At 42.5% G+C, this 13,418-nt stretch overlaps 1 protein-coding gene across 1 annotated transcript in view; it reads right to left on the reverse strand.

Moving 5' to 3' along the window:
• Window positions 1-2,256: 2,256 nt before the first annotated feature.
• Window positions 2,257-13,418, reverse strand: part of LOC112110507 (sodium/hydrogen exchanger 7) — a 100,304-nt gene continuing 89,142 nt past the window's right edge. The window contains exons 16-17 of the mRNA XM_026650341.1: window positions 12,481-12,586; window positions 2,257-2,935 (exon numbers count right to left, since the gene is read on the reverse strand). Of these exons, the coding sequence (XP_026506126.1) occupies window positions 2,687-2,935; window positions 12,481-12,586 (355 nt within the window). The 3' untranslated portion in view covers window positions 2,257-2,686. The remainder of the gene's footprint in view (window positions 2,936-12,480; window positions 12,587-13,418) is intronic.

Below are 13,418 nucleotides of genomic sequence, written 5' to 3' on the forward strand. Positions count from 1 at the left end.
CTCTTTCAGGGTTAGCATTTCAGATTTAACTCCATTTTAAGTATGCTCAGTCTTAACTCTGCTACTGGAAGCATTCTGGTACAGGATGTGCTAAAACTTGGAGCGAGTCTTGCAGTAGAAAATGGTAATTTTGAAAAGTTTCTGTCTCTGGCACTTCGTTATAGCATTTTTGAGAGATAAAATGATACTTATTCCTAAATACTTTGAGCCAATATAGTTTTTCTTGTATGCAGTGTTGTTGTAGCCTTGTAGGTCCCAGGATATTAGAGATACAAGGTGGGTGAGGTAATATCTTTTACTGGACCAACTTCTGTTGGTGAGAGAGGCAAGTTTGTTGAAGTTGGTTCAATAAAAGATATTACCTCACCCACCTTCTCTCTTTAATAGTCTTTGACAGCTTTTAGCTTGTCTTGAATTGCATATAAAGGTTTGCCTGACTCCAGAGATGGGCAAGTGCATCTGATTTGGACAGGTTCTGCTCTCTAAAATCTGAAAAGCAGTTTGCACCACTTGAGGTTGGCTAATGATTTAAGTTTTTACAAAAGGAAAAGTCTGACATTATTAGGATTTATCACACCAAATGTGGAATTCAGTAGGCTCTAAAGAGTTAAAGTTATCAAGAGTAAACTTCATCATTTTCATCACTCCAGAAGAAGCAATTTCCTCCATGGTAGTATTTAAGAAGCAAGTCCTGGAATAGCAGAGATAGTGAGTGCTCACACACGATGCTATCCATTCTAATCCTGAGAGCAGAGTGCCAGACAGTTTACGTGGTCTGTTGCTTGAAGTGCTCTCAGCAGGATGCTTGAACTTTTCATCTCTGAACTACTCAAGAAGGGAGCGGATGGACACTGTGACCTTTCCAATTCCACCACAGAAGTGGCAGGTCTAGCTTTAGAAATCTTTTACTGCCTTGCCCCATGATGCAGTCATTAATTTGATTCTTTCAGACAGATCAATATTTTGTCTTTAAGAGGGAAGAAGTAGGAGGTAGATCACTGTATTTAAAATAAACGAAACTAAGTGCTGCTGTGCAGTTGGAACTTGTAATTTTAAAGTTAGCCCATTGTTTAGTTGAACTGGTCACTTAAGGAAAAACCAGAATGGATTTTTATTCATATATACATTTTATGGGAAAGGAACAAACTGAAGTGGCAAGAAAAAAAAAAAAAAGCACTTTAGCAAACTGATATTACATTACATTTTAATAGTGGGCCACAAAATGCCAGTTTAAAAAATAACATTTTCTAAACCATTTTGAGCCATGAAAGTATAACTTTACACCATTTTAAAGCATGCTTTCAGTAGCTGAGCTTCTGTTTAGGAGGTAATAGATTTCAACTATTTGCTTTAATACGCCAGAGGTCACTTATAGCTACTGAGCTGGGAATTAAAAAGCCTTAAGCAATAAGTTAAAGCAAGTCTACATGAACATGGGCCAAGTACTAAGCAAAGACATTTTTCCCTTTTCACATTTCAGATGGGACTATAGTGTGTAGGCCACTTGCACAGTTTACATAGTGTGCAGTGCCTTGCTGAAAGTTCACATGTACTCTGCAAGAGAGAATGAATATAAACACCTTTCTTCAGATGTAATAACCACAAATGGTTAAATTTATAGTATTATCTTCCCCTTTTGAAATAAAAACATTTGCCTGTTAGCTGTGATGGTTTAAACTGCAATCAAAGCAGATTCCAGGGATACTTCCCATCTCAATATGGAACCTTTTGGTTCATATGTTCAATACTGTTTTCTAGCTTCACTGTAAGCAATATCACTATCTGCTCTATCTCCATCAAAAAAATTGGGTTCTGGCTTCCTTCATCTGATTTTTAACAACCTAATGAGAGAACAAGTGGTTTTTTAAATCTGAGCCTAGATAAGGGCTTGAGTCATTCATTTCAGTCTTGGACACTAAGAAGTTTTCTCTTGTGATGTGCTAGAAGATATGCGAACAGTAATACTCAAGTTGTCCAAAGCTAAGGGACTAAACAACATTCACTGCCTCCCTATTTAAATACTGAATTATTCTAAACTGTACCTACTATATGTTGCCAGTGAGGAAGTTGTGCTGTTTTCCCTTTTTCCTGAAGTAATTCAGTGCAGTTTGTCATAGTAACAAATCCCAGAAAAGTGTTGCATTCATGCACCTGTACTCCTAGTACATACTGTTCCCTTTTATACATAGTTTCAAGTTTTCTAGAGAGCAATTTAACACTGGACCGCCTGAAAATCAGACATGCTCCCATACCTTTAAGTCTCAGAATAACTAGACTTTTGTTTGGTTTCCCCTCCCTCATTCCCAAACCAAGCTAGAACTCCACCCAGCCTGAATTAGCTTGGTTCTGCTGGGTAACATTTTCACATACCTCTTCTCAGAAAGGTGCTGCAACTGAATGAGAGAGAATTGCAGCATGCTAATTCTACTTAGATTCAGTATGCAATTTTATGAGAAGAGACTGACCAATTTTCCCATTTCTCTAGTTTAGACATTTAAAAACCCACTGTCAGCATCTTGAGTAAAAAAAAAAAAAAAAGTCAAGGTTGGTGTCTTCAGACTTTAGTAAAACCACTTATAAACAGGTTAGTTCAATTCAGTAAGCATTCCCACCTCAAGTGACACTGGGGCCTGCAGTCTTCCTTGATCCATCCACAGCTATAGCTGTATTTTTACTGAGGCAGTAGTCATGCATTGTCTTCCAAAGGAAATACTAGTCGGGTGCCCCTGCTTGTAACTTCATTATCTCCCATTCCCAGATCATGTTCCAATGCCTCCTCTGAATTACTTTTTGTTTTCCTGCCATCAAGGCTAGTGGTAGCAGTGCGGGAGCCAGAAGAGCCATTAGCAGTTATTATCGTATCACCATATGTCAGAGTGAGGTCACCATCATTCAGAATAAAATCTGAATCCTCCTCTCTAAGCTGCTCCTGATTCTGAAAAAGAGAGCATCCAGTAACACTTGGTTAATATTCTCTTTTCATTGTTGTAAAATAGCTGAACAAAGGGGTCTACACTTACCAGTCAATACATAAGAGTTAACAGTCAAAATATACTAGAAAAACCTGAACTACTAAATTCTTGAAGTCTAGCCTACGTAAGTAAAAGCTAAAACTTTAAACCAAGTGGTTAAACATCACCTTACTGTTCCCTGTAAAGTTACTGCTATAAATGTAGGTGGTTTTTTTTTGAGTCATGGAGCAACTATGGTTGGTTCTTAGCACTGAAGAGTCACTGCAAAATAGTATCATGGAAGAAAGATAATAGTACAAGAGTCTAAAAATCTAGGCTAATTTTTTGCAGGCTAATATGCTAAATTATAAAGTGGGGGTAAAAAGTCTAAAGAAAAACAGCAAGCCAAGATTATCAAGGAGAACAATAAATAACAAAGCACTTACAAATATTAAGCTTCACAACACGCATATGATAGGTAAGTACTACTATCCCCATTTTACAGATACAAATGCAAACATGTGAAGTGACTTGTTCAACATTACACAGGAATCAGTCATTACCACAAAAGATGGAGATACTTACTCCAGGCACTGTTGAGAATGGGGGGGGGGGGGGGGGCGTGTGGCGGGGTGTGTGTCAAAAGAGGGATGTGCAAACTGATGAAGATTAACAAGTCACCAGCACCAGATGCTGTACATCCAAGAGTTCTTAAAGAAATTTAAGAATGAGGTGACTCAGTACCAAAAATATGAACATATTAAAACTAGCTCCCAGACTGGAAAGCAGGGCATGTGTGTGTGAGTGTGAGTGAGTGAGTGAAAAGAGCACTGAGGGCAATCCTGAGAACGAAGCCAGTATAGCCTACTTGAGCACAAGGTAAATTAATTTAACCGATACAAAAAAACCCAACAGATCATGATAGCAGCGCATATAAACTTCCATAAATCCTTTAAGAAATTGATTCACAAGAGGCTATGAATACACTCAGTCATCATTGGGTGAGATGCAATGAACTGCTAGGGAAAACAGAAAGTAGGAATAATGGCTAATTTCCAACACAGCAAAACGGGGCAAGGGACCACAAAGTTCTGTGTTAAAACCAGTGTTCAATATGATATTGGAAAAAAGAGTGAACAGTACAGCTGGTCAGAAAACAGCACCCCCCCCCCCCCATGGAAATTTTTGTTAAAACCAAATTTTTCCCCCCTGAAATTTCTGTAGAAAATTGACATGTTGGTGAAATATTTCAGCTGAAAAACAAATATTTTGATTTAAATGGTGCTGTGGTGTCTTATGGCACTTGTAATTTAGATGTCTTATACTCCTTTATGGGCTCTCTGACAGACTACATTTTCCATGATGCACTATGGCCGGGGATTCCTATGATACACCTCTGCAGATCACTAAGAAGAGAGAAAGTAGTGCATTCAAACTGGAACCACAGTGCCTCATGGAAGTTGTAGTTCAAGTGTCTTATGCTCGCATTCTCCACTGTAGGCTAGGCTGACTATTAGACTATATCTCCCATCAGGCATCACTTTCTCCACTTCTGGTGATGGGAGGTGGTATGTCATAGAAGTCATGGTCTGTAGTGCATCATGTGTAAGGATATGATTTCATCACAGAGGTCCCTGATTCCATGACTAACAGACCTCGGACTTGTTTTGGTTCAGCTGCACGGCAGGGCTCAAGCTGTCAGCCTCCCCTGACCCCGGACAGGCCCCGGGCTTCTGTGAATTTTTGTTTATTGCCCGTGACCTGTCAGTGACTTTTACTAAAAATAATTGAGACAAAATCTTAACCTTAATCATGTGAGGTGTAGTTCAGCAAGAGAGCCCTGAATGGAGAGGAGAACGGGAGCACAGGACTGTTGCATTGTGGCTCCATTTTTAATGGAAATACCCAAATTTTCCACAGGAAGATACTACACAGAAAATTTCATCTAGCTTAAAATTTTCCACTGAAAAAACAGATTAGATGGAGAATGGTCTACTAGCCCAGGTGAATGGTGAGATAGCAAAACTTCAGATGATACAAAATATAGCAGTGGTTCCCAAACTGGGGTTCGTGAACCCCTGGGGGTTAAAAAAATGTTACGGGGGTTCTCAGAAAAAAATTCCCTAATGGCGGACAGAGCTCTCCCTAGGGATCCTGGGCAGCATGGGGCCAGCAGCCCGGAGCCCCTAGACTTCCAAGAGCTAAGCAGATCAAAGCAAGCAGATCTACCACACTGAGGAGATTTAACCTTCAAGACTCCTTATACGAAATAGAAAGGGAGGTGGATATGTTTTGCTGTTTTTAAAATTAAATAGGCTGCTAGTGTTATTTTTAAATTATTATGAAGAACAAGTTTAAGCTTTGTTGTAATGTACATTGTTTGCCTGGACTGCTCAAGACCTGAATGCTTGTGTAGGAGGAACTCTTTGAGTTGGCTTCTTAAATACCTTCATGCTGGTTTCACATCTGACACTCCTTGATGAAACATAGGAGGCAGAGATGCCAGTACGGGGGGAGACGAGGGTCATGTGCCACCCCCACGTCGGCGCACCGTCCCACAGGGCCCTCTTTTTTTCCAGCAGCCCCTGTGGGCCCCCCCACTTTTCTACTGGCACCTCTGATAGGAGCCTTGTATTATAACAGGCTTAATCAAAAGTGATTAAGCTACAAAAGTGAGATCTTGGAAGAGTGTTGTCGTTTTCATAATGTAATAAAAATACTGTAATGATAAATAATAATAAATAGTGTGTAATTAGAATGTCATAAAAACAAATTTTATATTTCCAAGATCCCTGCTTTTATAATTTATGCTGAGGTAAGGGAGAAAATCCTTGGAAATATTCATTTTTACGAGGGGGTTCACAAGACTTGACATTTTAGTGAAAGGGGTTCGCGGGTTGCTAAAGTTTGGGAACCACTGAAATATAGGTTAATCAGGACTGGAGAAGGATGTGATTAATTATTTAGGCAAGGTAAGCAAGACACTCCTGTTTACCATGTTGTATAATTAAGGCTGCAAGATTGTCACGGATTCCGTGACTTTCCATGACTTCTGCAGCGGCCAATACAGCTGGCTATGGGGCGACTCAGGCAGCCCCTGCGCCAAGTGCACCGGCCACTGCTGGGGCAGTCTTGGGCCACCATACCCCCCCATTCCTCCCGCAGCAGCAGAATTTGGGTGTGGGAGGGGACAAGGAGTTGGGGCATGAGATGGGGTGAGGCGGGCTCTGGATGGCACTTACCTGGGGCCTCTCCAGAAGCAGCAACATCCCCCTTGCTCAGCTGCTAGGTGGAGGCGTGGCCAGGCCGCTCTGGGCGCTGCCTCCACCCAGAGTGTTGGCTTCACAGCTCCCATTGGTCGGGAACCATGACCAATGGGAGCTGCGGGGATGGGGCCTGCAGGCGGAGGCAGCACGCAGAGCTCCCTGGCCGTGCCTCCGCCTAGGACCTGAGTTAGGGGGATGTTGCAGCTTCTGGGGAGCCCCCCAGGTAAGTGCTGCCCAGAGCCTGCCTCACCCCACCCTGTGTCCCAACCCCCTGCCCTCTCCCACACATAAACTCTGCTGCTGGGGGGGGCAGGAGGTGCAGAGCGTGGTAGGGAGCTTGCTGGCCCCGCCAACACCCCGCCCCCCCAGCACCAGTGGGGGTCCCAGGCCGTCTGCCGCCCCCTCCCCAGCACCCAGGCTGCCCTCCCCCAGCACACGTGTGGCCCCCAGGCAGCCCCCCCAAGTTTTACTCACTAGTATTTTTAGTAAAAGTCATGGACAGGTCATAGGCCGTGAATTTTTGTTTACTGCCCGTGACCTGTCCATGATTTTTACTAAAAATACCCGTGACTAAAACGTAGCCTTATGTATACTACAAGAGGGTAAAATCAACGATGCTGCAAGACAGAAGATTTAAGACTAAAGTATCAGAGTCTAATATAGAAGACCTTGATGTTCGTATGAATAAGAACATCCAATTAGACTGAATAGAGAAAAATAGATTTTCAGAAGGTATATAAATGCTTATATTGACCAATAAATGAGGATTGTGACAAAAACAATAAATCATTTCACAAATTATCTACTATAAAGCTTCTTGCATCTTCCCCTGAAGCATCCGGTGTTGGCCTCTTCTGGAGACTGACTAGGTGGACCATGTGGTCTTATCCTGCTTTGCAGCCCCTGCTTTGCTCTTGGCTATCATCCTATGATTTTGCCATAAGACCATACTTATGAACTTATAAATGCGATCAATTTTAGGGCAAACAAATGAGTTTTCGCCACATATTTAAGAAGCATGGCCTTCTATAACCCAAGAGACTATTGTATTTATCCCAACTCTTTGATTAGCATTTGCAACCAACAGGCTATTTAATGTTTTTCTCTGAACAATCCAGGCTTCTATGAAAGTTGCTTCACAGATGATGAAACTTGTTTTCACAGAACATGTACTCTAACAATTATGTTTAATATGTAAATCTGTGATTGCATATTCCCAAGCAGAAAGGATGTGTGAATTAACCTACTGTGCTTCAGAAGGATCCCAGGCAACATGAAGAATTCTTTTGAGAAAGACGGGAAATGTATCCAAGTGGATCCCTGGGGACTTGAAATTCTTCCAAGAATAACTCTAAATTGGCCTCTACAATCCCCTATCATTCTGTGAAAGGAGCAGTTTGAATTCACTCAAGAAATATATATTTTACTTCACTGTTAACTCATTCAATTTGTCAGTTACACCTCCCCCCCCCCCCCCATTCTGCCCTGATCTATACACTGCAATGCATTCACTTCAATGAATTTCACAGGCGGTAAGTCACAGTAAAACTTGGCTCTTAAGACTATCATACTCCTGGGAAAGGGTGCTGGGGTTACTAGTGGTTAAAAGATTAGAACCTATTTAAGATCACTAATTACACAGGCAATCTCCTCTGCTATCTATTAGAAAAGAACTGGGAGTGCAAAAGACGTGTACATGGCACGGTTTATATGGTTTTTGTACCAATAGCTGCGGTTTAATTGTAACTACTATCACCACTTTTTACCAGCACAGACAGTATGTGTAATTTAAATAACCACTTCTGATGCAAAGTTTTCAACTTTAACAAACAATATCAAGTAGCATGAGCACAAAAATCTGTGCTACCTTAAATTAGGTGGGGAATGCACTCTGTCTTCAATATTTCTATTAAATAATCAAGCAAAATTCTGTACACCATCATGGAACAAATGCATGCAAGTCTGGTATAAAAACAAGTCAATAAAAAACATGGGGTGGGGTGAGAAACTAAGAATTTCTGCACAATTTTATTCCTGTTTGTCGAAATTTCAAGGAAAAAAGACTTTCCAAATTTTGAAATGTGAAAACTTTTGACCAGCTGTAGTAAAAACCTATTGCCAGGTTTTCACTACCCTGAAAAGTAATTTAGCTCCCTCTGCTGGTTTTACGCCAGCAATGTTCTGTCCCTAATACATCCTGACATCAAAAGTCTGAGTGCCCAATCAAGCAAGCTGTTAACAGAAAACCTTTGATAAAATGTAGCTTCATTAGGACGAGCAGACAATAGCACACAGCTGTGTTTTCAAACAGAAGAAAAAAAGATTTGGTAGGATAAGCCAGTTTAAAGTAACAGCAAATATTATAAGCTTTTATAGAGATATCTGTAAAGACTTAAAAGGCAAACACCAGGGTTATTGTATGGGTTATTTATTTATTTTTTAAATAATGAGCTTCAGTATGGGAGGTATAACAAAGTTATTTTAAAATTACAATTTGTTCCATTACTCCCATTTGTGCTAGTAAACCAGCATTTGAGGAAGTAAGGATTAAAGATTCTGGGTGGGGTTTCCAGAAGCAATCAGTGTTGGCTTACCTCTCCTTCACTGGAGTCAATGGGAGAACTTCAGTGGGAGCAGAAGTAAGCCAATGCTGACTGCTTTTGAAAAATATCCCGCTCTACATACCAAGCTTTGCTGCCTCAGCACCTCACATTCAAACTACTTGAATTCAAGTGGTAAGGAGGACAGTAAATATCAAAGTTGGAAGCCATTATTTGCATTCCACGTACAAATGGGGTTGCTTGACTGCCAGCAAGGTATTCGATCCCTTTTCATCTAACTAAAATGCATCCAGTGCACAATGGGAAGCATCCACAATGTGAAAATAGCAAGATAATTTTAAAACCAGCTGTGGAAAGGGGAGGCTGCTTAAGTTCCCTCTAAGCTGCACCTACCAAGGGCCATGCAGGCGGGGAGAGGTGCCTCTCCCCCGGCCCCAGCCTCGGAGCTGCTGCGGCTGGGGGAGAGGCACCTCCCCCCTGGCCCCGGGCTGCTGAGGCAAGAGAGGGCTGGGGGAGGGGGAGGGGGGGAGTCCTCTCTCCCCACTGCACCCCAAACCCCTCATCCCCAGCCCACCCCCCCAGCCTGAGCCCTCACTCCCCCACCCCCCTCTGCCCCAGCCCTGAGCCCCCTCCCACACTCCAAACCCCTTGGGCCCACCCTTGCCACACATTGCCTCCATATTGGTGCGCATAACAAAATTCATTCCACACATGGATGTAAAAAAATGAGAGGGAACATTGGCATGGTCTGCCCATTACTTCAGAGAAGGAGCATGACAAAAAGGTTGAAGGGTAAAAGCAATGTGCTCATGCACGGTCTTCTCACCACAACCTGCAGATCATGATCTCCTCAGGCAAAGGCCTACAGGAGATCTCAGAACTGGACCTCATTTTAGTAAGTAGCTTTACTTCTTCCCTTTGGAACTAAGTTTTTGGCTGTGTTAGTAATGCATTTTTAGATAAGTCATTAATTTTATTCTTTAATCCTCTCAACTATACTATTTAAATGTACTAAACTGAGGGCACCAGCACAAAAGCATATGCATTACGGGCTGATCTCTTTATTCCACAACAGACAGGACTGTGTTTTAACTGAATCCCCTGCACCTGGTAGGGAAGGGAGAAAAACATCCTCTGGTTTGAAGTGTATGACAAGCTGGAGAGCTTACACGGCTGTCGCAGAACCATAGTCACCTACTAGGGTGACCAGACATCCTGTCCCGATATTTGCTTATTTGTCCCGCGTCCCGACCTACCTTCAGTCGGGACGCGAATTGTCCCGATATTTTGCCTCCGCTCACAGGCGGAGCGGAGCCCGGAGGGGGCTCGCGCCCCCCCTGCCCCGATTCCGCCCTCCCCTTCCTCCATTGGATCCCTCCCCAAATCCCCGCCCTGGCCCCGCCTCTTCCCCAAGAACGCCGCATTCCTCCTCCTCCCCCGTCCCTCCCAGGCTTGCACTGATCAGCTGTATGGTGGCGCAAGCGCTGGAGGGAGGGGGGAAGTGGAGACGGAGCGGAGGCAAGCTAGTGGGGGGGCAGGGCATGGAGCTCCGGCGGCCATTTTTTTTTTTTTTTGCTCGCTCCGCCCGCCTCCCCATCCCCACCCCGTGTCCCGATATTTCACCTGTGTGATCTGGTCACCCTGTCACCTACTGAAAGTTGTAGCATAAGGATAAGCATAGAACAACTCTGGGGTTCAGAGCTCTGGCAGAGACGCCAGTGTATAAAGCTTAAGGTTATTAGTTTTTTTCTAAATCTAAATTTAGGAACACGCCAAGGCTACATCTATACCTCCTACCACTGTACAAGAGTGAAAAGCACTGCAGTGAAAAAGCACACCGCGTCCACACGGCTGTGTGTAGCAATACATGTCAGTGAAAGGCTCTAGCAGAGGGGAGGCAATGGGGAAAGGCTGAACCTTTCACTGCTGTGAGAGCCTTTTCCTGTTGCTAGTCTTTTTCCACTCTGGGGAAAGGCTCCAGCATCAGGGGAGTGGCAGAGCCTTTCCCCACTGCTGTCTGGGGAAGGGCTCTGGCAACTGGGAAAGGCTCTAGCAGTGGGGAGGCAGTGGGACACTACGCTGCTAAGAACAGCAGTATAGACGAGGAAGCACAGGTCGGGCGCATAAAGAGCTGTGTAAAGAATGTATTACAGTACATACCCACGCCTTTCCGGAGTGTCTTTACTCCCCTAAGCTGTGCCTCATGGTCTACTCTGCTATTTATATCCGTGTGAGAGGGGCTACGTGGGTACATTCACTACATGCCACCACAGAAGCAAGCAGTGTAGACATAGCTCAAGAGAAAAAGGGACAGAAAGAGTGAGAGTTTCACAGTATTGCTTTTTACAGTACAAGAGTTACATAGCTGAGCAATTTGGCTTACAGATTAAAAGTTGCATCCTCATGAGAGTTTTTGATATACAAACAGTAAATCATCAGCTGATTAGGGCAATGCCCCAAGAGGAAAACCAAAAAACTGTACTGATTCAAATGTACTACTAGCTAACTTACCATTTGAATTGGAAGTTTAAATTATGTAAAAGAATAAGAGTAGAAAATAAAGCCAGACTACAGAGCTAAATGAAATCCAAGACCTGCACACTCAGCTAGTTAAATCCTTAGTTAACGGATAAAAGGTGAAGCTGAACTAGAATAAGCTTTGAGATCATAAAAGGGCTGCTGACAGTATGCTAACTGGTTTGATGGAAGCCTTCCAGCCTAAAATCTATTTTAAGATTCCTAATGGCATGCCTATGATGGGAACAATGCCACTTTTAATGCCTACTGACAGAGAGCAATTAGTGTCATGGGAATTCACAAACTTTTTTCGGTCTAAAGTTTGACTTTGAAATGAAAAATGAGTTTCTAACGTGTGCAGAGACGGTGGAAGAAAGTTTTTCAAAACTTCTGGTGGAGGGTTATAAATCTTTACTAGAAACAGGAGAGTTCTTAACAGTCTGTGTCAAGAGTACGTAGTACGACATCCACATTTAAACACCAGAGAACCTGCAAATTTGAATTCGGTCACATTTAATATTAAGGTTCCATTTATAAAGCGTTAACAGATGTTCTAAGCAAATTCAACTTGAGGAGTACGAGTTAGATTGTTGCAAGAGCATCAGTAGAAGGGGCTGGTTATTTTAAAAGTTATGAAAGCAGCATACTGACCTGTTGGTCTATCAATCTATAAAAATTATTAACAATTAATGAATTATTTATAAACAGAACCTTAATAAAGTGTTTTACCAAGTTCTGCAGATTGCCTGCTGAAGGTGGATCATTTGGCTCTCCTAAGAGACGCTAAAATGCAACCCCAAAAATAATGAACAGAAATCTTGGTCTTGTCTTAATCATTTTGTATTTAAAACCAGAAGGGATACTTTTAAGGGACTGAACAGTAGATAGGTTGTTGACAGGGCTTCATGGCCTCCTAATATCATGAAACGTAAATACTATTTGTGTATGACTTGAAAACATCATAGGCTAGATTCTCAGCTGGTGTAAGTCAGTGAAGTCATTGGAGTGACTGATTTATACCAGCAAACGATATTGCCCTATGGATTGGGTCTCAAACCTTTTGCTACCATAACTTAGCACGAAGCAGCACTTGCAACATCTTTCAAGTTATGTAATTTGTCCTGTAAAGGAAACTTTTTAGTGGAAGGTAGAAAAACAAAGTTAATATTTTGCCGTCATACTTACATCATAAACCTGTGGAGTAGTCAAACAGCGGGCCAGCAGACCACAGCAACTTGGAAGGGTTGTAGTTAGCGGAGGGCCACTATGGGTGAGAATGGGCTTTAAATAACTTTTAAAAACAATTAAGGAAAACAGATGTGTGCTTGAAAACCACTGTAAAAACAAGATGTTGTAATATAAATAATCCAGTCATTGATGCATAGCCAGTTCAAGTACTCTGTGTAAACTGATTACACTAACAGAAAAATCGGGGTTTTGGGTTTTTTTGCTTAAAAAAATTAACACACACCAAAGTGGAAAAAGACTTTTCCCTTTAGTGAGTTTCCCCATGATCCTGTTGGAATCTTTTCCCCTCCCACATACTTCCAGCAGAGGACTGGACTACTCTCTTCCCAATCATTCATGAAACTATAGCTGGATCCATATCTGGGCACCATCTGGAATGGACAGAGGAGAAAAGTGTGCACATCTGGAAAAGCTTTAGTTTTCTGTGTTGGCAGGCTAGGCAGAGGGGCTCAGGAAGGACAGACACGTTCTCCCACAATCCGCAATGAAACAATTTCTAGAGCGGCTCGGTTTAGTACGGCACTAAGAACTAAGCAATAAAGGCAGCGCTGGTGCTCATCGCTGACCGAGAACAAGCGAGGGCAGGAAGCACAAAACTTGAACCTTGCCATCTTCAGCATAATGCAGTAACCAGGCGTGGGAGCTGGGGGAGAAAATTGGAAGGCCAGTAAAATGGCATCCCAAATTCCTTAAATCCTAAAAACTACTACAAATTATATACAAGAATAAAAACAGTCTTTTATCTGTGTTTTAGAAAACACATCACAAGGGACGAGAGAACAACAGAGGCTCTGACTCAGACCATGCAGTGGTGAGAAGGAACTGAGGGCGCGGTTGGTCTTCCCCGCCCTTTATCGCCTGGGACAAAACCATGA

Source organism: Terrapene carolina, unplaced genomic scaffold (assembly GCF_002925995.2).
Source record: "Terrapene carolina triunguis isolate 2854851 unplaced genomic scaffold, T_m_triunguis-2.0 Scaffold25, whole genome shotgun sequence".
NCBI classification, from domain to species: Eukaryota; Metazoa; Chordata; order Testudines; family Emydidae; genus Terrapene; species Terrapene triunguis.